At 39.7% G+C, this 27,031-nt stretch overlaps 2 protein-coding genes across 2 annotated transcripts; one reads left to right on the forward strand and one right to left on the reverse strand.

Moving 5' to 3' along the window:
- The first annotated feature begins 2,570 nt into the window (after positions 1–2,570).
- On the forward strand, positions 2,571–11,262 carry LOC131232750 (uncharacterized). Its single transcript, XM_058229222.1, has 5 exons — positions 2,571–2,828; positions 8,368–8,629; positions 8,973–9,172; positions 9,337–9,524; positions 10,738–11,262. Exons 1-5 carry the CDS (start codon positions 2,740–2,742, stop codon positions 11,022–11,024), a joined length of 1,026 nt encoding a protein of 341 aa, XP_058085205.1. The 5' UTR covers positions 2,571–2,739; the 3' UTR covers positions 11,025–11,262.
- A 6,045-nt stretch (positions 11,263–17,307) lies between these two features.
- On the reverse strand, positions 17,308–22,571 carry LOC131233373 (UDP-galactose/UDP-glucose transporter 4). Its single transcript, XM_058230061.1, has 7 exons — positions 22,128–22,571; positions 21,012–21,040; positions 20,687–20,888; positions 19,835–20,077; positions 19,579–19,680; positions 17,745–17,852; positions 17,308–17,624 (listed from the first exon to the last, which is right to left on the reverse strand). Exons 1-7 carry the CDS (start codon positions 22,254–22,256, stop codon positions 17,367–17,369), a joined length of 1,071 nt encoding a protein of 356 aa, XP_058086044.1. The 5' UTR covers positions 22,257–22,571; the 3' UTR covers positions 17,308–17,366.
- Between the last annotated feature and the right edge of the window lie 4,460 nt (positions 22,572–27,031).

A 27,031-nucleotide genomic window follows, 5' to 3' on the forward strand; every position in this document is an offset into this window, starting at 1 on the left:
GAAAAATCTGACAGACGAAATGAATTTATCACAAGCATCATGCTGGGCTCCACCTACGGTCCCGGACTTAAATGTCCAATAAGCCCACTGATAACTTTTAATTGACTTGGTTTCCATCCAACCCTCACTCTAACGGTACGTTGGGCCCACTTTGGTGTTTATGACAAATACAGTCTGTCCATCTTTTTTTATAGCTCTTTTAAGGGCATGGCCCCCAAAAATGAGGCAGATCCAAGGCTCAAAATGGCCCCACAATGGGCCCAATATATTTTAATAGTGGACGTTCTTTCCACTATTTCCTGTCATGTGGTTTATTTGAGCTTTCAATTGACTCATTTTTTACCCAATGCCTTAAAATGAGCTCGAAAAACAGATTGACCAGTGAATTTGTCGTGAATAATCTGTGGCCCTACCAATGTTTCAATGATGGACGTTCAATCTTCAATCTTTTCATGGTCATGTAGCTCACTTGAGATTTGAATCTGCTTCATTTTTGGGCCTTGTTCTAAAATGAGCTAGAAAGTAGATGGACGGGGTATATTTGTCTCAAACAATATGGTGGGCTGCACCTACCATAAGGCAACCCTCTCCCCTGCACTTAAATGACCAACATCTCTTGTGAACATTATTTGTGTGCAACCCTAATCTCTGCTTATATCAGCTCACCTTGATGTTCATGAGAAATCCATCCTGTTCATCTGTTTTGCCAGCTCATTTAAAAGTGTGGCTCCAAAAATAAGGCAGATCACATGCTTAAAGTTAGCACATGATAGCCCAAAATATCTCAATGGTGTGCATACTTTCCCACTGGTTCCTGTTGTGTGGCTCACTTGAGCTTCAAATCTGCTCAAAATTGAGGTAGAGAAATAGATGGATGGAGTGGATTTCTCACAAACAAGCCGTGGACCCACTAACATTTCAATGAATGGCATTCAATCTTCAATCTTTCTTGCTCCTGTTGTCCACTTAAGCATTGAAATATTTTGATTTTTTTGCCATGCTCTAAGAAATAGATAGATTTCTCATCAAACTCTTATGGCCCCATCTTCTAAAATATGAAAAACTGATGCAGTACATGGAGAGTTACATGATGCAGCGTGTGACCTTTGATAAAGTAGGAAATGATATACGTGGTCTACAATCCCAAATGTATGTCTTAGCCACATCATCCATCATTTCGAATCATTGTTTCAGGACATGAGCCCAAAAAATAAAGGATATCCAAATCTCAAGTGGACCACACCATAGGAAAACATTAATGATGATTAAATCCATCATTAAAAACTTCTTAAGGGTCTAGCCTATTTGCTAGCAGACTTGGATGAAAGAAATAACAAATATGAGCTTGATGCAAAACTTACGTGGCTCTAAGAAGCTTTTAACTAGGCTTTCAATCACCACTGTTGCATGTGGTGTTGACCACAAAAGATTTGGACCTGCCTCATTTTGGGATCACACAACTAGGAAAATAGATGGACAACGTTCGTAAAATACATAAATCATATATCACTCTCCAGACTCGCAGTATCGGTATGCAATCCTTGTCGACCTCTCACACAATGACATGGGGATTGCATCCTACCTCCGGGTAGGGCTCTGTGGGGCCTACCGTGGTGTAAGTATTTTATCAACTCCGTTCATCGTTTTTCTTGTATCATTTGAAGAGATAAGTCAAAAAATGAGGCAGGTACAAGTTTTAATTGGATTGAACATCCACCGTTAAAAATTTATTGGGAGCTAGAGAAGTTTCAGATCAAGATAATATTTGTTTCTTCACTTCATCCATGTATACACGACCTTATGAATAGGTTGGATGGTAAAAAATAATCCCGGTCACCCTTGGAAAAGTTTCAACGGTGGGTGTCATTATCACTGCAGCTTCCTTTGGTGTGGTGCATTGGAGCTGTGGACCTGCTTCATTTTTATAATTATACCTTAAAATGATATGAGAAAAGAGATGAATGGCGTGGATAAAACACTTACATCACGGTGGGCCACCCTGTACGGACGGCCGGGGTAGGACGCAATCCGCGTCCCACACAAAGTAATATGTGCAGTCAATCAAGGATAAAATTGTCTTTTCCGCACTTAATGGCTTTACGGTTTTACCTTTGTATCCGTCAGTGCAGCGGTTGTAGGACATTCGTGAAATTGATAAGCAGGTTTTAAGAAATAGTTTAAAAGAAGTAGGTTTCTGGTACATAGCTGAAAGACAGGCGGTTATTTGGAACGAGCCCAAAAACTTGCGCTGACCACCAGATGATTGTGAAAATCATTATTTATAGATGGATTTAGAACAACGAAAAGCAAACTTTCAATGGCCATCATTCAACTATAAAATATAAAAAGTTGGGTTGATAAATGAAACGTGATTACGATCATAGCTTATTTATAATGGTAAAGACAACATGGACAGTCCAGATCAACGGACTATCTCACCCTGTGGGCTCCAGTGGTTAGCGACACACGCTGGAACCTATGTCGCGACAGAGGAGAAAGGAAGTCGCTTCCAGCACTTGCGGGGAGGATATCTTCTCACCATGTCCAGCTTTTACAACAGGAATCTGTCTCTCTCTCTCTCTCCGATTCCAGCGGAGAGTGTTTTTCTTTCAGAGAATTGATAGGAAAAAATCAGGAAACAGGACCTTGGAGATTCTTTCTTGATCCGTAGAGATCTCAGCCATTTCTCTTCTTTCCCTCCAAAAGGGATTTCGTTGTTTCTTCATTTCAGATCAGAAAATGGCGAATTTGGTTGTTTTCTTCTTAGCATTTTCTTGTCTGCTTGGATTTCTTCACGCCAGCGCCGGCGACGCTAATCCTCATTACAAGTAGGTTCCATTCCTTCGCATCTTTTTTGAAGTTTCTGCATATTTCAATCACCAAACCTTTTTTTTTTATAGATTCTTCCACTGTTCGATGGGTAGAATTTGTGAAATTGCTGTAACAAAAGCATCACATGTTTTATCAGCTTCATCTCATAGAATGTGATTTTGAGCTGTGGTTGCGTCCTAGTTGGAATGTTCTTGTTTGGGGTTTGAGAGAGTCATGACCCGCTTCGGGTTCCTTTTTGTGATGAGCGTCCAAGATGCCACTGTTTTCTCCCCAGGATGGGTAGGCTCAATTTACGATGATTTATCGTTCCTGTTGTCAGATTGGTCTCCGCTGAAACAAAAATTGCTAGCAATGACATTCAAGTAATCTGCTTTTGCTTCAGCCGAGCTTCTTCACCCAACTCAGTTTCTTTGGGGACAAACATCAGACACTTGTGCAGCATGCTGTATATCTTGCTTATCAACTCTTTTGCATTCTCGATGAGCTCCTGCACCCTTACCAGCTGAGCGGACCTGACTGCTTTTCTGTTTTCTCCATTTTATGCATCTTTCTTTGTGAACTTGCACCTGCTTGATGGGTTTTCTCTGGGAACTGCACTGACTCTGCTCGTGTTAGAGCACACCTTGCGGTGGGTTGGCTGAACTGGATCCACTAAGAGTTGATGATTGGAGTAAATTTTTTCCCCATCAATCTGATTGCACTGATGTCGAAACATGATCTGGATATGAGATTTCAAGGAATATCCTGGAAAATATTGTTTCTCCTCCTTTGAGTTATTAGGCTATCCACGTCTAGTAGATTATCTATCAGCTTCCAGTCTTAAAATCTTGCTCAATTGGTAAATGTGGGATAGTAGATTCTCTATCAGCTTCCTGTCTTAATCTTGCTCAATTGGTAAAGGTGGGAAGATTCACCCAGAAAGGGCTAAAACACAGCTGGCTCTTCTCCATCCTCAGTCGTCTATTCCATTCCTTTAAGATTGAAGTGCAGGTGTGCCTTGCTGGTACATGCGGAGGCATGTGGCTGCTAGTCTATACACACATGGGATTGCCGAAATAGTGTGAATAATATCCCATGTTCGGTGATGTAGAGGTTTGATCTGATGAGCTATACCATAGACAGCCTATATGCTGAAAATCTCCCACATTGAAAGACAGGAAATACATTTTTTTTTCATTACTGAACTACTTAACCTTCTATTTGTAGCCAACCTTTAAAGAGGCAAGATTCTATTAATTAATATAAGATTAACAGATGCATAAATCTAGATATATTGATAATATTCTACTAACCCGGAAATAAACCCTAGCCAACTTGACCTGGTTTGATCCCAATCTAATTTAGACAGGTATCAGATAGGTGCCCGAGACAGTTAGACTTGACCCAATTAGACCTAATTGCTAAATGTGCCTGTTAGGATTTTCGAAACACAGTGGAATGAAAGTTCTCAAAAAACCCAGATTTTAGATTTTACAAACCTAAGGATCCCTATTTAGATATTTTCAAGTTTATAGTAAAGGAAAAATGCATTTTAAAAACTAAAATGACCTCAAATTTATGCCGCCAATAAACTGCAAACTTGCTAATGTCAATCTTTCAAACTAAAAGGTCTCTTCCATATCTATTTCAGATGAAGGAGAAGTTGAGAGCCAACATATCAGCCCTTGGAGCAGGGCCAAGGGAGACAAAGTTGTCCAATGTGGACTCAACATGTGTGGAACATGTGACGGAGGGAGGGTGGGAGAGATGGTCTCCCCTCGATCTCACTCTCCTTTTTCGTGGTCATGCCTTAATCATGCCCAATATTTGATCTAATCCCTCCACTACCATGGCCATCCACCATTGATCTAATACCCATTTAAATCACTGGTGGACACTCAGATTTTAAACCATCTGAGTATTATCAAGAGCAATCAGAACCTTTTTAACGATTAAAACAAAAATTTAATAGTTGAAAAAGTTTCTAAAACCTTTTGAGTGCTGTATGTCTGGTCCGAAGATCTAAGCCGTCAGATAGTTCCTAGGAAACCATTGGATCTCTTGTTGAACCATGTGAGCAAGGTATTCAAAATCGATTACGTAACGGCCGTTACGTAACGGTAACGGTCATAACTGTTACGCGTTACGGGGTCGAAACGGTCGTTACAGAAAAAGCAAGTCGTAACGGTCTGTAATGAACCTATACATAACGACCCTATAACAGTTTTTTCAAAAAATAAAAAGGGGCCGTAATGGCCAATACGGGGGCTGTAACGACCATTATGGCCCGTATCATAACGGTAATGGTGGTGGCAATTATGGCCACTGTTACCCTTTTGGAACACTTGCATGTGAGCCCCAACCGGACCATGATAAATGCGTCCAATTACAACCACTTTTGTTAACCATAAGATGACTAGCAAGTCAAAACTCATGTAATCAAGACCTTGAACTCCTCACATGCCTTAAGTCTAAGGATTAACCAAATCTAGTACATCCACAAGTCAATCATAATCCGGGCATGATGGGCATCTCGGTCTACAGACTTGAACTGATCTATCAATGCAAATTGTCCAACAAGTCCAATACCAGGAGCTTATTGCCATGACACACTCACACTGTTGTGTGGGGTAAGGCAAGGCATTTGTCATAGAACTTGATGGCAGAGATCTTCCATCATGACTTGTCATCAATCCCCTCATAGAGGATGAACACATAATAACAATAAAAATAACCAAATGGAAGGTATTCGGCGATGGTAACGGTCACCACTATTACTATTATGATATGGTCATGACCTATAAAAAAATAAAAAAATGTATCAGTCCCATAATGGGCCATTATGGGTCAATTTTCTGTTACAGCCATTACCACCCCATAACATGTAACAGTTGCCATCGTTACTGTTACATAATGGCTGTTACGGCAGACCGTTATCATATGTCTATGCTACAACCTGCTAGCTGGTTATGAAACAGTAGGGTACTGAGATCCACAATCCACAACTCCCCCTTGGTCAGTGACCGTTGCGTCCAATCTCAAGTTCACAAGGACAACAAGAGGAATCCCTCTTCTTTAGCCCATATATATATGTTTAATTAATTCCCACATATTAACTATGGCACAACAACCTATCTATCTAGGACCCATGGTCATCATGATCTACAGTCAAGATCATCAATATTGGATACCATTCATGCCATTAATGGATAAGATTTACATTGGTTTTTCAAGGTAAGACTACAATGGGGTTTGCAAAAGTGGGCCTGAACTCAACCTGATTAGACCTATTCCTAAACAGGTCATCACAGTGGCCCAAAATCCAACTCCAATTTTAAATGGGTCCTAGGAAAAGGACCCAAAACCATCTAAATCGGGTTGGCCTGTAGGGTACCTGCAGGTCTGAGTACCTGTTGACAGCCTACTCAAAAGAGGTGAGGAGAAGATGATCTAGTGGGCAGGAGGACAAGCCACATGGGCATCTCCATAAATACTGGGTTCACCTACCCCCATCACCCTCACCAGACAGTCTCATGCGGCTGATGGAATCTGGGCAGTGGCTTGTGGGTTTGGTGCCTTGATTAAGAGGAATAGGCTAGGGCTGGAAAAGGAACAGCTCGTCTTGATGCCAATCTGGGTTGTATTCCTATGGCTCCACTTGCAGTCCTAGTCAACTTGGTAGGAATGAAAGACTCATCTGTCTCCCACTCTATATTGAACAATTTCCTGCAGATAAACCCAAATTGTCTTGGATAGTCTTTGTGGAACTCACAAATTCTAATTCCTTTGCTTTATGGATTTAGTATTAGTACCCATCAGTGACCGAAAGGAAACAATTAAGAACTTTTGTCTTAGCAAGAGGGATGAGCACAAGAGCTTGAACACAGATGGCGATAGATGATGTAATGGACAGATGAATCATGCAAGGAAATGAAGGTGAATACAACAAAGGATTTAGCCAAGGTGTCTACTTATCCTCTATGCAGTACGGTTATGCGGGATAATTTCTGTCTGAATAGAAGCATTGAAGGACGATACAGCTGCCTTGCTCAAGCTGAGGCTTGTACCTATGGGGAAAGCAATGTATTTACGTAGAAAAACCCACAGTTTTGTTGGAACCAAACCATGAGATTGTGACAAACGAAGGCAGGCTGAAGCATTGTGAAACTCTCTCAAGCCTAAGCAATCGGATGTCTTTATATTTGCTGCAGTGGCTCGAACTCTAGATAGAATTATCATTGTCACTTTGGGAAAGTGATCAAACCAATCTCAATAAGTCATGGTGCGAAAGTGGATGCAGTCACTAAGCCTCTGGTCATGGTTAGGATTGCAACCTGGCCCAGCCACCCTGCTTTGGCTCTATTAAAGGCAAGTCTAATGATTATGGGCTAGTTGTGACCTGAATTGTCAGGCCAGATAATTGATTGCGCGTGGGCAAGGTTCATGTACTGCTTAAGGGTCCAACAGGTTGGCCCTGCTTAACCTGACTTTTCTAAACACTATTAGGTATGATACTGTGCCTGAGTCATTAGTTCATGGGCTAGGCCTGGCCGAGCGTAGCCTAGTTGCAAGCATAGCTCAGTTATCTCATGGACATTAGGCAATGAAGAAATTGGTCACAATGAGCTAGTAGTGCAGAATGACCCGGTGCCTTAAATAAAGAAATGATTGAACCAGACAGACAGGACTTGAAATTGATTAGATCCAGTCGCTTGTTGGTTATTGTACGCTTACTTAACCGGATGATGTAGACATTCATGACAATGAGCTTGGAGCTCAGGAAGATGCAGGAATGGAGGATGGTAGGGATTAGGAATGATGCTAACATGGATCTCCCCCTCCATGGTCATCAGTGATGGGAAGTCAGAGCAGTCATCAAATATTCAACTTTGTGTTGCTAATGGTTCAAAAGATGGGGTTCATAGGGTTCAAACTCAAGGCCTGATGTTTTAGTTGTCATATGCATGCTTACATTGCAAAGGCAGATCATTTTAGTCATGTGCCACGGTTATCGAAAATGGAACTTTGTAATCACTGGAACATTCCTAATATGATTGTAATTTTCATGGGATAGTTGTCTTTTCCATATTATTCTGTAAATGAATGTCATTTTTTCCGTGTTATTTGATGTCATTCTTCTTGGGTTGCTTCTTGATATAATGAAAATGATTTTTTCCCCCCTTTCATTCAGTTAACAAGTTGTTAGAAGTACCATTGTTTATTGTGGCAATTACCATTGATTGTTGTGGCAATTTATGTGTAATTGAAAGAACCAATTTTCCTTTCTTTGCATGGCTTTTGTAGTTTTCTTTCCATGATTTTGGGATTTTCAGATTGTCTCAAGTGTATATTTTGTGTTTCTCGCATTCTGTGATGCTTCTCTTGTTGATAAATGTGGTAACATGATTGTATCCATACGTTTGTTATATAACCCGAGTGAACCTAAATTCATTTTTTTTAATCAAACTACAAATACTAGCTAAACTTGTGTTAGATCACAGGAGATGCTATTTTTTATTTTCTGTTTTCTGGTATGACATTTCTTGCAAATGCCAGGACTTGTGTTCAACAATGCGAACGGACTGGATGTGTTGGTGATAGTTGTTTTCATCATTGCAAATCTCCATCCAATGGTGTTCCTGTCGATGGTCCATGGTATATGCAAGAACCCCTTTACCTGCGCTGGAAACAGTGGGACTGCGGGAACAACTGCCGATATCATTGCATGCTGGAAAGAGAGAAAGAAAGAGAAACACTTGGCATTGAGCCTGTGAAGTATCATGGGAAATGGCCCTTCAAACGCATCTTTGGTATCCAGGTTTGTCATTTATAACTTGTGGGAGATTCTGACTAATGTTGAAAAACTTGATGGTCAACTCTGAATTCTGCCACGTCAACTTGTTATGTCAAGGTTCGTGTACCAATTCCAATTGCCTAATTTTATAGAAATCGGTGAGCCAATGATTAAGCTTGGCCGTTTCTTATTTTCTTTAATATATAAAATTAGCACCTTTAGATGGCAAGGATAACTTGGAATTGATCACGTTGAATTTGAGTTTTGGAAATCAGGTTTTAATTACCTAGATATTGTGGTTGAATTATTTTAAATCTAATCAATTACTGTGTTGTAACACTATAGTGATGTTTATTCATGTATGCAGGAGCCTGTTTCTGTGGCACTCTCCGCTTTCAACCTTGCGATGCAATTCCATGGGTGGATGTCCTTCTTTGTCCTTCTTTATTATAAGTTGCCTCTGAGACCTCAGAATAGGAAGACATACTATGAATATACTGGTTTGTGGCATATCTATGGGCTCTTAGCAATGAATTCCTGGTTCTGGAGTGCTGTTTTCCACAGTCGGTAAGCTAATTGATTCATGTGAGCATTAAACTTTTGTCGTATCACCAAGATTGAGTGAATCATATGCCCAAAGATTGCTCATGGCTGAGGAATCAGTCTTTTCTTTTGCTTTTGCTTTTTCTTTAATTCTTTCAAGGTGATGATCTTACTGAAAATTTTCACAGAGATGTCGATTTGACAGAGAAGTTAGATTACTCATCAGCTGTGGCTTTACTCGGCTACACCCTTATTATTACCGTCCTACGAACCTTTAATGTGAGGGATGAGGCTGTAAGAGTTACTGTCGCTGCCCCACTGATAGCATTTGTAACGACGCACATCTTATATCTCAACATCTACAAACTCGACTATGGTGAGCCTTCATCTGTCTTGTTAAAATTCCCATTTGTTAAAGATGCTCAAATTGCAGGCTGAGTTGTCGTATGCTGCATGCAAGCTTGGATTCATGAACTAAGATTTTAGCTGTCTTCAAGTTTGTGAGCTTCACTAGATGCATTTATGTCAGATCAGCTGCTCTTGAACTGGAAACTCTGATTGTTTCTTTCGTGCATTTTTCCACTGTGTTTCTTGTTTTTTGTGAGGTATTCATTTTGATTTTCTACTTGAGCATTTGCTGGTTTTTCTCATTTATAATCAATTTATCTTATGTTTCATAAAGCTAAGCTAATCTGTTTTAAGCTCACTGGTGCTGCAATCTCATGAGAGTTTGGCTAGTCACACATGTATGCGTGTGGAAAATGTGCCTGCATGCCCTTTGATTCACACACATAGGGGTTGACAAACATCCAAATAACGACCCGAATCTCAACTCAGCCAACTACCTACGTGAACCAATCAAAGGGTGCGGCACCTTTCTCCCAAGAGCATGTGGGATTAGCGTCTCTATGCATGAGAGATCATGAAATCCCCTTTTGTGGAATGAGGTGAATTAACATCTCCAAGGATGAGAGAATTCATGGATTAATCCAAAAGCTCAAATGGTTATCTGGTAATCTTATATGGAGTCTGAAATTCAGCTCCAGAGATCACTGTTCCTTCTGATATTTATGAAGCAGTCTTATACTACTAGCCATTTCAGGATTAGCCATACACAGTGGTTTTGGTGTGTAAACTGAATGTGGAGCACATTTGTCCATTTTGTAGTCACCGATAAGGACTAACAGCATGCTGTGAAGTTAGTATAGCTTACAGATGGCTGCGCAAGATCCAGGCCATATTCACCAACTGTGGTGCACCTCGAACATGTGCTGAGACAAAAATCAAGGCACTCCACTCATCAGGTGGGCCACTTCTGCATGAAAAAGTGATGGTCAGAAAAAATAACCAATGACCCATGTTCAAAATATACTTGGCCCCCAACTACTGAACGGCCCTTAACTTAGGGAAGGGATGTTCATGTCGGGCCCATTTGATAAATGGGCTGGATCTCGCACATGTGGCATATTGGCACGTATGCTTAAAAGAAAACCCTCAATTATCTTCGCACATGTTGGTTTTTTTTTTTTTAAATTATTATTTGTATTTGTGTTTGTATTTACATGGTTTGATGCTTCCGAAATTGGCAGGGTTCAACATGAAAGTGTGCGTTATCATGGGCCTTGCACAACTTCTCTTGTGGGCTTTTTGGGCGGCTCTAACCGGCCATCCTTCGCGCTTTAAGCTGTGGGCAGTTGTCTTCGGAGGTGGCCTTGCCATGCTTCTGGAGATCTACGACTTCCCTCCCTACCAAGGATATGTTGATGCCCATGCTCTCTGGCATGCTGCCACTGTTCCCCTCACCTATCTGTGGTGGAGCTTCGTCAAAGATGATGCGGAGTTCCGGACTTCGAACCTCATCAACAAGGTTGAGTAATGGCTTTCATCAACATTGCACTAGCAAACAGTTGATTGTATCATTTTGAGTTCATCCTATAGCCAACACGTCCATCCCTATGTGAATCAAACCATATTATTTTTCTTGATCTTACAATCATATCTCTGAAATGCTTTTAAGGGTTTGAAAGTTCACTTGATGGGAAGGCTGCCTGTTGGATTTTGAATCCTATAGCGAAAATGATCGGATATCATAAGAAAAGATGGGTTTCTAGGTTTCCAGTGTACTTTTGGTAAATGTTGCAAAGCTAAAATTGATCCTATTGTTAAATGTCTTCATCAATTCAAGCTGAGCAACTGATAGGCGACCTCGTGGACGGCTCAGTGGTGAAAAATTGCGGCATTTGGCTATTGTAACCATTAGTATAAAAAACCGAAAATGCTGGACTCGACTCAAGACAGATTTCATTATGACTCAAGAAAAATCTCGATTTCTTCAAGACTCAGAAAAGAAAAGAAAAGAAAGAAAAAAACCTCTGCTCACACCCAAGGCTGGGGAAAAGCTCAACTCAGTTCGAAGAAACTTGGTGAAACTCGACTCGCCAAGACTTGATAATATTTCTATATTTTTATATGCTAAATGCTAAACACTATTGAAGAAGCTCTTCCAAGTTACTCCACTCCACTCAACTGATTTTAGAGTAGAGAGTTTTTGAGATTTTAAACTATGGTTGTAACCATTCAATTCACGGTCCTATCTTGAGTGGTGCCCTCAACATTTTCTCAGATTGTTATGAACTTCCAATCGGCTCCAGCTCATCCAACAGTCCACCGCTCAGGCGGTTTATATCCTTTACAAAAGTGCATGAATCAAGGGTTCGTAAGATTGGTAAACATTTATTAAATGTCAATGATTGCAGTGGACCCCAAAACTTGGAGGGAGATGGTGGGAAGAGAACCATTTTCCCTTTAACCATAAGCTCATCTGCAAAAAACGGACAAAGAAGGAACTGATTTGCCGTCTCTCTGTCCCAACATCCACTAGTAGAAGGTACCGAGGTTTGCGAATCCGTTGTGTACTATATTGGTCACCACCAACATGGTACTGGGCTGTTCTGGGCTGATACAGCCGATCTTTCATGGTCGAAGTGATACATACCGGCTTCTGATGATACATAAAACCATGGAAGGTACATGACATGCATTGCATGTTGTGTAAGTGTAATAAAGTCGGTTACAAGTATGTCTTCTGATTTCTGATGGGAAGGAATCTTGAGAATAAATAGAGTGGAGAAGGTTGCAAGCTTAATGGAAGGGTCGTTTCTGGAACAAGTGGTATAAATATAATGATAGTTAGACTTGCAAAGTGCTGCAAATTAGCAAGGGCCTGTTTGGATGCACACCAAATTTAAGAATTTGGTAAATTGTTAATTGCCAAATTTAAGAATTTTATAATTAATGTGTTTGGGGTAGCCATAATGGACGGACACACTAATTGCCTAGTTAGCAAGAGGGACATTAATTCTGAACTTGGCAAAAAAAAAAAAAAAGGTTAAAATTCCCCAATTTACGAAGTTGGAAAATCAAGGGCCTCTGAAGGTTAAGCTTGAGAATAATTCACATCCTCCATTCAGGCGTTGTTTGGATGCATAATCCTGTCAAATAGCAATTGAGTTTCAAAAGGCTGATGGTAACAGGAAGAATTGAAAGGAACAGACACTCATGTGGGTCCAATGCCCCCTATGCATGAGATTTTTATACCTCTGTATCATTTATCACATGAATGTTAATGGCATGTGTATGTTGGTCACACATCCAAAAGCTACCACCATTGATTGGAGACTGACAAAAAATAGCCTTGATCGCACTATCCTTACCAGAAAACCAAAGATGAGTTATCATTTATTCTAATCTTCCAGTGTCCATTTGCACCATCGACTAGAGGGTCAGGATTGTCCAGACAGTGCAATCTTTTGTTGATGGCCCATTCATTATTGGATCTACTGAATGAGCGGTTCTGATCTCATCGTTGCGTGCTGTGTGTAAGGCAACGATGTGAAGAAACAGTGACTCCCATCTTCCGGAAGCATTTGAGCAGAGCATTGTGTCAATACTCAAAATTTCCTTTCCTAGCTACTGATGGAGGCACTTTGGGAATAAACAGTATAAATAATATAAAGTGGTACATAGGACGTGTAAGGTTGTAAATTACTGTTTATGTTTTCAATTTGTACAAGTAGGGCAGGTGGGTTTCATGATCCAAACCGTTGATATGATGGCCCGTAGAGACAATAGTGTGTGTGAGTGGTCCAGGGTTCAATCCCTCTGGTGGGTTAGGTTGTCGTGTGCATGTGTATGGAAGTCATTCTCCGCCAGAGTACCAGTGAAATGAAAAGAAAGATGGCTGGCTACTGGTCCACCATGATGAATGCGTTTCATCCACGCAGTCCGTCCATTTCTTCATATCATTTTATGGAGTGAGCTCAAAAACGAAGTAAAACCAAATTTCAAGTTGATCCATCGTAAGAAACAATGTTGATTGAATGCCCACCATTGAAAACTTAAGTTGTGGATCAAGCTGATATTTGTTTTCTTTCCTTCATCAAGGTATGCATGAAATAACCAACAGGTTGGATGTCAAATAAATATTACAGTGGGCCCTAGGATGTTTTTAACGGTGGACATTCAATCACTACTGTTTTCATATAATGTGGTACACCTGACATTTAGATCTGCCTAGTTTTTATTCCAATGGAGGGATTTAAATGACAATTGTAGAAAGATAATAGTTTTGTTTTATGAAATTATAAATCCAAACAATTTTAAATGCAAAGAAAGTATAAAGGGTTTGCTCCTAGCATTTTTGTTAGCTTACTTGCCACTTATGTCTCATTTTTTCTTTCCAGGCATTTTCCTACTTTACCTTCTCCATCCAAAAAAGCCATTATCTCAATCTCATGACATGCATCTTTATTTATGATGATGATGATGTCATGGTGGGGCATGATGTTGTGGATGAAACATGTGATGTTGGGGTTGTATTTGTTTTCTTTATGACAGCACAGTGTGTAGGGCTGCAAAAAGGTCAGATGCAATCAAATATTGCAATATATGAATCTTTTGGACATTAGATATGAATACAGATTAATATATTGTCCAACTAACTAAAGAAGTAATATATAAGTCTGGATATTTGGATACTCAAATACTCAAATATTTAATTAAAATCTTTAGAAAACAAGTTAAATGTCTAATAAAATTAATATCTTAGTATAGAAAAAATAATTTCTATAACATAATTAGCATTATCAAAAAAAAGTGAAAAATCCTAAGACATTTAAACAAAACCTTATTGACTTTAGTAAAAAATAAAGTCAATGAACTACAATGGTCACCATATCAACCTCATCATCCATGTTAATGTCAATGAACACTAGAGAATTTAATTATAATGTATTAGTATTAAAAAAACACTATTGGTTGAGTAAATTATGAAAATGACTCGTGTGATTGGATAAGTGGATATCGATACAGATATATATCCATATCTAACTCCATCTTCCTATTCTTTGGGACAATGAATGAATTTTTTTTTTTTTTTCTTGACCTATTAATAGGAGTTTGAGGGTAGACAGAACTTGATGTTTGGAAAGACAAGGCTGTGGTTGTTAATAAGGGAATATTATTTTTATTGAAAAACAGAGCCTCAATCTAATAGGGCGCACTATAATGATAATATATTTATATTCAACTTGCCTAGAAGCCAAGTAATCAACCAACCAGGTAAAAATAATTTGAATTGAATAAAAGTCTTGGGTTAAATACATAAAATAATTGAGTAAATGGACATCCATTGCTAGCTCTAACAGTGTGTAATGATACATAGGTAATGAGAAATTGTACATGCAACCCAAATACAACCGTCCAAGTTGGGAGCCTAGAAGTTACACTAATTGGATTACTCCACGAATGAACTGGTGGGACATTTGTGCTATGGCTGAGATGGATGGTTTGAGTTTAGTATCTTCGCCACGAGTCCGATTTATCTAAAATTAGTTCCGTTTGATTATGAATTAACGCATGCCAAGTGTACAATTTCATAGTTCCGGGTATCAACCATCACATTTTCCAGAGTATCAAATAACTATCCTTAGTTTCGTTCCATCATTAGAGAAAAAATGGGGATTTCTTTTTGTAGGGGGATGTGTTCTTTAATTTGCGTTTGGTTGTAACTCCCACTTTCACTTTTACTAAGGAAACTGAAAAAGAAAAGAGGAGTTTGTTTGGATGTATGATACTTGAGCGAGAATTCTACTAAAAGGAGACCAAGATGGAGAGACTCGTGCCCCACCAAAACTAACCAACATGCGTTTGGGGCATGAGAAGGTCGATGCCCAACCGCATTCTTTCCGTGCTCTTTTCCTAAAGACGGGAAAGATACGCGCAAGACAGCTGTATCGTACACGTGGCACTTGTGTATGCTGGCCAGGACCGTTCATTTCGTGGGCCATAGACTTCTACCTGGATGGTTTGACATGTTCGATCACTGCGATGTCTAACATATAGCCCATCTATATGGTGCCCCATGCGATCGACGGTTCCGATCAACATAAATGTTTGCAGTTTGCAGCATCTAAGATGAGGACGCACCAGGATCTCACGCCCTAACGCGGTATGGCGTGAATGGACGGAGTGGATGTGATGCACCATAGAGGTTTTTGTTGCTGGGCCTTCCACAACAGAAATTCGCATCCAAGCCCTTTTTCACTTTAATCTTTAAAAAAATATACACACGTGCTGATTCTGCTCAGTGTGGGAAATCCAAGCCCTGCATCAAGTGGGCTGCTCATATATGCAAACAGTGGATGGTTTACACAAATTCTGCAACTGTCCACATGATGACAGGACCCATCTAACTAGGGAAGCTAAATCAAACTCACACGTGCTAACAGGAAACATGTGTAAAATCGGGGCCATTCAACAGGCATGTAGCACCATGGATGTGAAAATCATGTTGGCAGTACAATCCCAACTGAAAAGTTCAAGCATTGGATATGATACATCGGTCCCTATCCATCTTTTCTACATTGTAAAACCCTCTATTCTATCCAAACTACACTACTGGTGACACGATTGAGTGATCGACGGCAGACGTTCTAGGTACAAGACCCAAGTGGCTCGTTATTCCATCTCTGTCATTCGATACTCTGGCACAATAGGATGGTTGATACGCAGGCTTAAACGCGTGGCACACATAAGTTAATCTAAAGTGAGATGGTGGGAACAAGTATCACTTGTCATTTACGGCAAACTTTTTAAATGAGACCACAGCGCTGGCTGTTTTTAATCCCAATCGTGCAATGAATGTCTACCAATCCACAAACTAATTAAAATCTAAAGTGGGGTTCACCATTTTAAACATTTAATATAGGTTGCTAATATGCTACGTCATTATTTTTCAGTGCCTGTGTACCAACCATCTCACTCTTCAGAGTATCAAACTTTTATCTTATTTCCTCCTAAGCACATGGGTCCAATCCGTTTCAATCCAAATCATCCCAAATAAAAAAAATAAAATCGGTTGAACAACTAAACCTCTTATTAGCAGAAGCTTTGCACAGTTTCCATACCTAAATCCATATTTTGACGGTGACTCAGCTATAACAACTCTACCTGTATTGTTAGAAAATCATAGTCAATGATGAAACCTCAACTGTACGCGGCTCTTCAGGTTTTTCGATGGCCACAAAGAAAAATATAACTTTTGGACAAAAAGAAACCAAGTGAATTAAACAAATCTTGTTTGTCCGTAGGCTTTAGACCAATCGATCGAATATTGATTAATACAAAAGGGAGATTTTTTGGAGCACGGTCAGGATTCTTCCAATATGGAGTCCTTATGACTTGGTAGACTCAAAAGAGGTTCAACATGAGGTCGTGGGTCCGAGTACTCATTGATGTGAAAATCAGACATTGCCATGAGATGACTAAAATACTTTAGCGATAACCAATCAATGTCTGAACATAAATTCTCATATAAATTATCTTAACCATCCATTTTTACAGATGATTGATCCAATGGTTCGAATGGTCCCGCTAATGTGATTTTTACTATGTAGGCAATTAAATGTGTTGGACATAATGAACGGCCTGGAAAAATCCGTTTGGACTGTTTAAGTGTCCAATGCGAGAATTGAATCATTTCCAGTGAAGGGTTGGGGCAGAGCAAGAACACAATAATGGAACATGAATCAAACCTAATTCTTCTTTCTTTCTTCTTTTTTTTTTTTTTTCATTCTATTCTAATTTCTCTGACAAGAAGGTGAACCCAAAGGCAGTTTTTTGTTATTAAACAAAAAAAACGGAGCATGAGGGAATCACATCAAACCAAGGGCCTCTTTTCTTCTTCTAGAACAAGTACACGATCTCTTGGATTCTTATCTGCAAGGTACTTGCGTGAGTCCTTGGAAAGGGTGGGGTGAGGAAGCCTGGAGGGGGCTCCTGTTTTATAATCAGGCAAGAGCTTCAAGACAATGCCCATGGCTATGAGGATGAGACCTGTTCCATGCTGCTCCGTCAGTGGCTTCGTGAATATCATGTACGAAAGCAGCAGCGTCACCGCCTTTCTCGCTGTTGTCACCTGTTTCATTTTTTAGTTTTCATAAATGGGAGTGTATTACGCAACTTGCCTAAGACAGATCTCTTCACGTTCTTTTTTCATCTTTCTTTAGAGAGAGAGAGAGAGAGAGAGAGAGAGTACCATGGCCGTCGTAGCCGCCCCAAAGAGCGCGATGAGGGAGAGTACCGAGACCTGCCCTACGAAGGTGGCCATAGCTTCGAAAACCAGGACTCCGTAAACGTAAAGATGCTGTCACCATTGAATTATTAATTATCAGAAAGAAATCAAGATCAAATTTTCGCGGGGAGAGGAAAGTCTCCCTCGCTCAACGTGCGCCGGTGACGGTACGGTGCCCCGAATAGTAAATGAGGTCCATGGGCGCCGCACGTGGACACTCTTTCCCAGACACATTTCATCCTCATAAATAGTAGTTACTATTACCATATGGATATCCACAGACCATCCTAATTGTGAGTCCCACCGGGGGTGGAGAATTATTTCCAAATCAAAGATGATCAAGCAACCGCAACCGTCCGATTAATGGCTATCATGTGGATGATCGATAGTAAAACAGATGGTTAATATCATTTCTCAGTGCATATTTTAAATTTTAAACCGCCTACAGTTGGCTAAGTGGTTTGGATGGTCTGGATGGGATCAGGAGTCACTTCCATTTTTTGTCAATGGTTCTGAACTAACAAGGGAGTACAGACAAGTCTTGCTAAAATTTTAATTTTTAAATTTATATAAAATTCGGTCTCGTAACGGAATACGGATGGGATTTTGCCCAGGATACAAAATGAGCAGCTTCCCCGAAAACACTTGAGAGACTACGCGTAGTTGACTATTAGCTGTCGTGGATGGACTTCATGCAGACGAGATCAACACCGTCCATTAGCTGCACCGCCCTGTGCTTGGGACTGGAGCCCGAAAATCAGGAGGATTTAAAACTCGGGTGGCGTACACCATGGGAGACGGTTGAGATATAGGAAGTTCCACCATTCGAATTGTCTACATTGTGTCTGGGCCCACCCTGGTGTGTATTTGCGAACCAATCCACGTATCTGACCCACCACATCATGATGAATGGATTCTCTAAAAAGTGACTTGAATGAGCCACACCAATGTGAACTTACACATGATTTTATACAGTTCCCCGTGGTGTGCCCACCGCTTGGAACGACTTTAGGATCCGTGGTGAAAAATGTGGCAAGGCATCTGATAGAGGGAGTGGATCTGACGTGGTACTCGGTTAATTGTAGGCACGTCTGTCAGGTGGGTCCCACCACTGCTTGGAAACCGCTGACTAAAACCCTCTCCTAATTCCAACGGAAAGCCGCTGAAATTGAAAAACTATTTCTTTTACCAGCAGCGCATGCATAGGTAGTTCCCTTCATCGCCGTGGTTGCTCAACAACCACAGTTCTAGTCAAGGAACCCTGTTACTATCATGCACCTCAGGTCCTCAGTGCAATTTGGAATTTCCTTTCCTTTGCCTAGGGATCTAGCTACAGGCCAGATTAACAATGCATTGACTATATGCTGGGTGTACTTTCACACCAATCTGGACCATTTGATCAGTTGGCCCCATTTTTCCCATGAAGCATGATTGGCACATCAACATGATGTGTGGCCATGAAATGAAATCGGCCAGCCTTCCACGTTCTCCATCAACAGCGGATCAATGATTTTCAGTTTCGTTTGGTGTGCATGCAAGATGGATTGTGGCCAGGTAGTCTAGCCCTTCCACAGACTAATATCTCCCCAACTAAACAGATCTAGCCATTTAATGAGATTGGTATTACAAATGTACACCCGACGGTCCATGTTTAATGGGCTTGGTTAGGCTCACCCAATGGGGGCACTGCTTGGGTCACCGGCCTGTGGAGCTCCACAGGTCTAATTCATTGGTTGATCCAATGCTTCAAGTGGGACACCGTGTATTACTCATGAAATAATAGGTAGGGGGATCTCACCTGAGAGCAGGAATTCCAGGCCGTGAACAGCTCTCCCGTTAAAAGCATGGGTGGAATCAAGAAAGGAAGCCCAACCACAGTCGAGCAAAAGAGCATCTCCATCTGTTAGGAAAGAAATAACAGTTCTGTCATGGGGGGAGCACACTACAGCCCAAGAGATTTAATAAATACCCTCAGAGAGGAGTAACAGATACATGACACATGCCAATAAGCACCATTGAAACAGGGGAAAATGAATGGAGGAAATGCAGAATACCTGTGTGGTTTCAGGATTCATTGTAAATATGGCTTCCTGAAAATTACCCAGAAAAGAATCCATGACCAAAGCACCTGATACCATCACAACTCCAAGAAGACTGAAATTCGGAGATGTATGGGCGTCTGCTAAGGTGAAAAGGATCAGACCCACCACTAGAAGAATGGCGGAAATGTATTCATGGAGTGGATATTTACGTCTGAGACCGGGAATGAAGGCTCCCATTATCATAACCGGCAGCACCTGAATTGTCGGGAAAAACAAAAACTCCAAGTTAGAGAGAACCATGGAGTTCTGCCAGTGCCATTCTACTGGTACAAACAAACACCAACTCAAATAACAACATCCTCAAGAAGCAGTTAGGAATGCCTTTGTAAATAAAAATTCAATGGACAAAATCACTCCAACAACAAATCAATTAGTCTAATCTAAAATCACAGATAACACCTGTGTCATCTAACACCTCCAACTACCATCAGAATCCTGAAGTTCTGACATCCGAAAAAGAATGCTTTAACAGAACTACACCTGTTTATACAATTAAAACCCACCACTTACCATCCGGAGAACATCACAACAACAGCAAGCTTTAAAGCTTAACAGGGTCTGAATTAACACTCCTTGAAAGAAGTCAAGCTCAACGATATTGGATATAACCAGTTTAATTGTAGTGAGAGAAGAAACAAACAAGTCATGACCATAAAACAAAAAAAACAAAAAATAAAAGTAATCAAGTAATTATACGAAGCAAGTGATCACCGAAACAAGAGTATAAGTTAAGCAATGAAAATCAAGGAACAAAGGCCTAAATTACCTAATTTTGAATAGTTGAATGTAGAGGATGTCACATACCTTTGTGGATTTAAACATGAGCTGTGCAGGGTAGTTAAGGAAAGCCAAAGACCCTTTCGTCAGTCCATGAGAACCCATCAGGACGGCAGAGAGCTTCACGTACGTCTTCCACGGATTCACCATCTGCTTTGTTGTGAAGCCTTGGAAATATATGAGAGCCAAATACACAAAACCCTGCACAAATGTGAAGTACCAACCGTAGCTGGAAAAATACAAATACCCAAATTCATAAAAAAGTCCCATCTAAAATGAAAAGGAAAAAGAAACATAATCGACTATAAGAGAAATTGGAGCAATTTGGGCTGTTTAGAAACATGTAAAGAACCTGAATTGCAGACGATTATATACATATTCCTGCAATAACGCGAGTGAGTATCAAAATCAGGGCAATGAAATAAAACCAAAATTGTAGAACTTACATTTGTATATCGAATTTCTTATCAAAGAACACAGAAGATTATTTCAAGGTTTTTCTTTTGTGTGATAGAATTCTCAATGAAAGCCTACCATACAATTTTTCAGAAATGCAATTACTAAACACAAGAGGTATTGAATTTCTAAAAAAAAGAAAAAGAAAGCAGGGCAGCAGGGTTTTAAATATTTGTAAAACCCTAATTTCTCGAGAAGAAGGCAAATGAATTAAACGACAGAAACAGAAAATTGAGAAAAATAAAAATAAAATCATAGTTCTTCACATTTAAGCCCTGAAAAACAATCAATGCAATAAAACCAAAATTGTAGAGCTCACGTTTGTATATCGAATCTTTTTTAATCAACAAAGAGAAGCTTATTTCAAGTTTCCTTATTCTTTTCTTCTTCATCTTCATCTTCTTTTTTACTGCGTGTGTATGGAATGCTCAATGAAAGCCTACCATGCGATGTTTGAAAAATGCAACTCCTAAACCCAAGAGAAGTCGAAATTCTACAAAGAAGAAGAAGAAGAAGAAGAAGCAGCGCAGCAGGGTTTTTAAATCTGTAAAACCCTAATTTCTCTGGAACTAGGCAAATGAATTAAAGAACAGAGAAAAAAAAAAAACATCAAAGAAATTCCCATGTAAGCGCTGAAAAATCATCTCCATAAAAATACCATCGGCAGATATTCTGAAATTTCTATCAGAAAAAAAAGCAGAATTATTGATCTCAAAAATAAAAGAAAAACACAAACAACAGGGAAAACTAAAATTTCACACAGATTAAAGAACTAAAACATGCAAGCTGACATAAATTTCCGGAGGAATTCAGGAACAAATGCATGCAATGAGGAGGAAAAGAAAAAAAGAAGAAGAGGAAGAAGAAGAAGAAGAAGAATAAAGGAAACTGATGAAATAAAAAACGACAACGATCAATAAGCAAATACTCCAAGAGCAAGACAAGAAAACGCAGAAAAGAGAAAGAAAATCATTGCATGCTATTCAGAAAGGGTAGAGAAAGGCAACCAAACCTCGCAAATGCCATTGACAAGATAACCGAAGAAGAATCCAGCAGAGCAGATGAGGAATTGCTGCCATTTGGGCCTGTCCGAGAGAGAAATCCCGAACAGAGACCGAACTTGCTGCTCCTCATTCTTCATCTCCCCAAACGATACGATCCGATACGATCCGATCCGGTATGGATAAGGAGAGATTCTGAAGATTAAGAGAAGAAGAGTTAGGAAGCCAGAGGAATCTGCGGCTGCTGCATGTGGAGGTAGAAAAAAAGGGATGGGTTTGGCACGTTTAAGAAGGAAAGAATCCGAATAGCAGCGGAGAAATTCGCTACGGTTTTCGTTTTCTTTCCATTTATACGAGAGATGGTAAGGGATTTGGGTTTTAGTTGGGTTTTTGTATTGTATCGTTGTTTCTTAGTTTTCGTGATTTTAGCTGTTTCTTTTCTGGTTTGAGAAGAGGGAAGGGGGACAGAATACGAGATAGCATGGTTTTAAATTATCGTGAATTTATCGGCAGGCATCTCTTCTCGAGCTTCTGCATATGATACATGAAGCAGAAGCGACAGAACCCGTCCGGAGCACATTCAAATGTGGTGGGGTCCACGTGGCTGCATGTCCAGATGTTTCGAACCGTCCGTCTGGTAAGCATAATCGTGAATGAGCGATGGCCCAAAATCATGCGGTTTGACATCAGTCCACGTGTTTTCGAGCTGTTTGGCGCGCACCCGTCATTTGTACATGGAATCCAAACCGTGAATCTGGTGCGCATCGTTGTACTTAGCAAGAATCATCTCCATCCAAAACGATGTACAATCACGCCTGAAACCTGTATATTAACTTTTCGTGGCCCACCTAAGTTTTTGGAATGTCTTGATTTTAGGTGTGTTCCTTCATCCTGGTGGGGCACACCTATTCAATGGCCCACCGGTATCATTTATCAGAATGGATCTTGAGTCAATTACTTACATGAGGGACCCCATCTAATGGAAGGGTTTGATGGTACTCAAATTCATGGTGGACCCCACGCAGCTCTAATGCATGTCAATTAGCATGGCCGAATGCATGTGATAATTACCACCTAAGCCAATTTAAGAGCACCGCCTACCACCGTTCTATCCACAGGATGGACGGTGAAGATCATCTAGACATACCCCCATGTGGGTCCCATCCAGTCCAGTGACACGTGATTGATGTCTAGCATGGAGCTTTGTATACAGTATCTTTTCTGTGCGATCAGTACACATGCCCGTTGATTTCGGTTCGCTTGTGCACATGACCGAGCCTATAAATGGTAAATGATTGACACAACGGCATTTTTAGCCATTAGTCATTAATTCATCTTTGGGCTAAAAAAGCCCTGTACCACTAAATGGTACAAGCACTCGGAACGTTATATAGTCTCACTACTTCTGGAGAGATTTCGTCTGGGGCGTCGAATGAGTCTAGGGTTGAAAAGTCTTTAATTAATTGAACGTCCTAATCGTCTAGTACCTGGCTGTAAAACGAACAACCCAACAAGGAACGTGGAAGGGAAGATGAAAAATCATCGTCTATCCATCAATTAAAAGCCGTTCAATCGAGTCGCTAAGTTTTGAGCCCTGCCCATCCAAGTGGGACCTAATGCATGAATACTTAAATTGTTTGTTGAAACTCGTGCCCTCCACACTAGTTTCGATCAATAGAGTAAATTTTGAATTTCAATAATTGTCTTGGACAATTTTAGTTATGTTCATTTGATCAAACATGAAAGTTGGATCGATTAAGATAAATCTTAAATATTATGTTAGCTTTTTGGATATTTTTTTATTATTATATTTGATTGATAGAACATTGTGTCGTCGTTCAATCGAATGATTGAATTAATGGTGTGCGCTATTTCTATGTTAGCACACAATTTTATTTCTAATTTTGGATTCGGGATTATATAAATGGGTGTAACATGGAATTATGGTATCAGGAACTTGTTCTAAAGAAAGCTAGGGATTAGAGAAATGGGATCTAGGATTTTATAGTCTAGGATTTTGACTGTAACTTACTCATCTCTTGTAATTTCGTTTTTATAGTTGTTAACTTGTCGCTTTCTATTGTAGGTTTTTTACATAAATAAACGTGTTCTCTGTCTATGCTTGAATTTTCTATCCATATGCATATTTGATTCATATCTATGTCACGACTGAATGATACTTTCGTGCCTAACAAGTGGTATCAGAGTATACATTGGGAATTAGTTAGAATCTGAAACATGATGATGAAGAGATCGAACGTGAAGTATGAGATAAAGAAGTTCACCGAAAAAAATAACTTTAAACCATAAAAGGTGAAGATGAGAGGCCTTTTAGTTCAGCAAGAGCTATAACACACACTCCTTGGAAAAATGAAGCGTCTAGAATATGTGAATGAAGAGGAATGAGAAGAATTTCATTAGATGATGATTACCTCAATCTAATTATGTTTGACGGATTATATCCGTGATAAGACGACCACCACAGGGTTATGAACGAAGTTGGAGAGTTTGTACATGACAAAATCTCTCTTAAACTGTTTATATCTGAAGATGGTGGAGGGATTGGATCTCGATGAGCACATCAACACTTTTAACAAACTAATTTGCAAACTGACAAATGTAAAATTGAAGATCGATGAAGAAGATAAAGTCCTTATGCTTTTAACGTCCCTTTTGGATTCTTATGAGAATTTGGTGGATACTTTATGCCACGATAGAGATACTTTGGACCTTGACACTGCTATCTCATTGCTTCAGTCGAAGGAATTGAGAAGGAAGAACAGTATGGAATGTACATATATTGTAGCATTGGTAGTTAGGGGAAGAGTGTCTGAGAAATAAAAAGGGAAATCACGATCGATGTCCAAGTCGAAGAGTAAAGGGAAGTTGAAGTGTTGGAATTGTGGTAGACATGTACATATGAACAAGAATTGTCAGAATTCTAAAGCATAAAAGGATGAGAATTCATATACTTTTTAAGGGAGGCTAATTCGGCAAAATCCCATGAAAGTTTTGATGGTTGAGATATATTATTAGTGTCCAAAATGGGTCACTTTTATCAGGAGTAGATTTTGGATACGAGGGCTTCGTACCACATGAACCCTCACCAGAGTTGGTTCACCACGTACAAGGAGTAAGATGGTGACTTGGTTCTTATAAGCAATGATCATGCCTATGCCTGTAAAATGATTGTAATTGAATTCGTTCACATAAAAATGTTTGATTCGGTGGAGCGTACTATGACCAATGTGAGGCACGTTATATATTTAAAGAAAAATCTAATTTATCTGAGTGCTCTTGATGCATTAGGTTATAAGTTCACTGGCCATGATGATGTCCTAAGAGTTTTAAAGGGGGCACTCATGGTAATGAAAGCAAAAATGCATGACAATCTCTATAAGTTGATTGAGAATGCTTGATCGGGTGGAGCTACAATGTCTATAGCGAAGTCCACATCAGCATGTATATGGTATGCATGCGTAAGCCACATGAACAAGCGCAATATGAAGGTACTCTTAGATTATAGTTTAATTCATACTTTTAAAATTTTTGATTTGAATGTATGTGGGCATTGAATATATGGTAAATAGTCAAAATTGTCATTTAAAACAGGAAAACATAGTAGTAAGGGATCGTTGGATTATGTACACTTTGACGTATGGGGGTTATTGCTCATAGTTTATAGAGGATGATCGTCATTCTTTGTAACATTCATCCATGATTTCTTTAAAAATGTACAAGTTTATTTCATGAATAATTAATTTAACATGTTTGTCACTTTTAAGTCTTGAAAGATCATTGTTGAAAAACTGTCAGGACGATAGTTGAAGGTACTGATGATGAAGAATGGTGAAGAATTTGCTTCGAAGGAATTTAATTAGTTTTGAAAGAATGAGAGGATTGTGAGGCAGAACATAATCAGGCACACGCCTGAGTAGAATGGTCACGTATGAATCTGACTCTTTTGAAGGAGGCCTAAAGTATGTTGAGTAATACTGTATTAGGCAAGCACTTATAAGCTGTTATTTGGTGAATTGATCCCAATCTATGGCTATTGATTGTAAGATTCCAGAAGAAGTATGGAGTAGTCAGCGAGTATACTACTTAGGGCTGCATATATTTAATTGTAATATTTACTCTTATGTACCATTTGTTGGGAGAGATAAGCTAAACCAAAAGGTGGAGAAGTCTACCTTTATTGGCTATGATGATGGTGTGAAGGGATATAGGTTGTATGACTGGGCCACATGAAAAATCACAATGAGCTGGAACATTAAGTTTGATGAAGGTTCTTTGTTTCGTAGGATGAACACAAGGAAACAGAGAAATCAACAGTGAATGATGCCAAAATTAACAAGGGTGAGTCCCTTAAAGAAGCTAGTCATATGAAAAGGTATCGGGGCAGGTGGAGCCGCCACCTGACAGGAGAAATCCATCGTAGGATCGCAGGTTACTGTTGATATACAGGGATGACTCAAACGTCATTACAGATGAGGGGGACCGGTTTACTTTTTAGGAAGCTCTTGATAACGTAGAAGCATAAAGGTGAATGACAACAATGAAAGATGAGATTGATTTTTTGTATAAGAATGAGATATGTGAGTTGGTGGAGCTTCTCGCTAGGTGGAAAATAATTGGATGCAAGTGGGTTTATTGGAAGATACTGGATAGACACAAAGCCAGACTTATAAAAAAGGGTTGTGTGCAGAAGGAGGGTGTCAACTTCATAAAGATTTTCGCACATATGGTCAAGCAGATATCTATCAGATTTGTGTTGACGCTGATTGCCTAATACAATCTTGAACTGGAATAGTTGGATATTAAGATTGCTTTCCTACATAGGGAATTGAAAGAACAAATATACATGAAGTAACCAGAAGGGTTCGAAGTACATGAGTCAAATAATAAAGTTTGC

Source organism: Magnolia sinica, chromosome 18 (assembly GCF_029962835.1).
Source record: "Magnolia sinica isolate HGM2019 chromosome 18, MsV1, whole genome shotgun sequence".
Lineage (NCBI taxonomy): Eukaryota > Viridiplantae > Streptophyta > Magnoliopsida > Magnoliales > Magnoliaceae > Magnolia > Magnolia sinica.

Excerpts from the sequence above, each read along its gene's own strand:
- LOC131232750 (XM_058229222.1), top strand. The coding sequence starts at position 2,740 with ATGGCGAATTTGGTTGTTTTCTTCTTAGCATTTTCTTGTCTGCTTGGA. Across the intron at positions 9,173-9,336 it reads AGTGCTGTTTTCCACAGTCG|AGATGTCGATTTGACAGAGA; the intron begins GTAAGCTAATTG and ends AAATTTTCACAG. Across the intron at positions 9,525-10,737 it reads CATCTACAAACTCGACTATG|GGTTCAACATGAAAGTGTGC; the intron begins GTGAGCCTTCAT and ends CGAAATTGGCAG.
- LOC131233373 (XM_058230061.1), bottom strand. The coding sequence starts at position 22,256 with ATGAAGAATGAGGAGCAGCAAGTTCGGTCTCTGTTCGGGATTTCTCTC. Across the intron at positions 20,078-20,686 it reads TCATGTTTAAATCCACAAAG|GTGCTGCCGGTTATGATAAT; the intron begins GTATGTGACATC and ends CCGACAATTCAG. Across the intron at positions 17,625-17,744 it reads GGGCGGCTACGACGGCCATG|GTGACAACAGCGAGAAAGGC; the intron begins GTACTCTCTCTC and ends AAAATGAAACAG.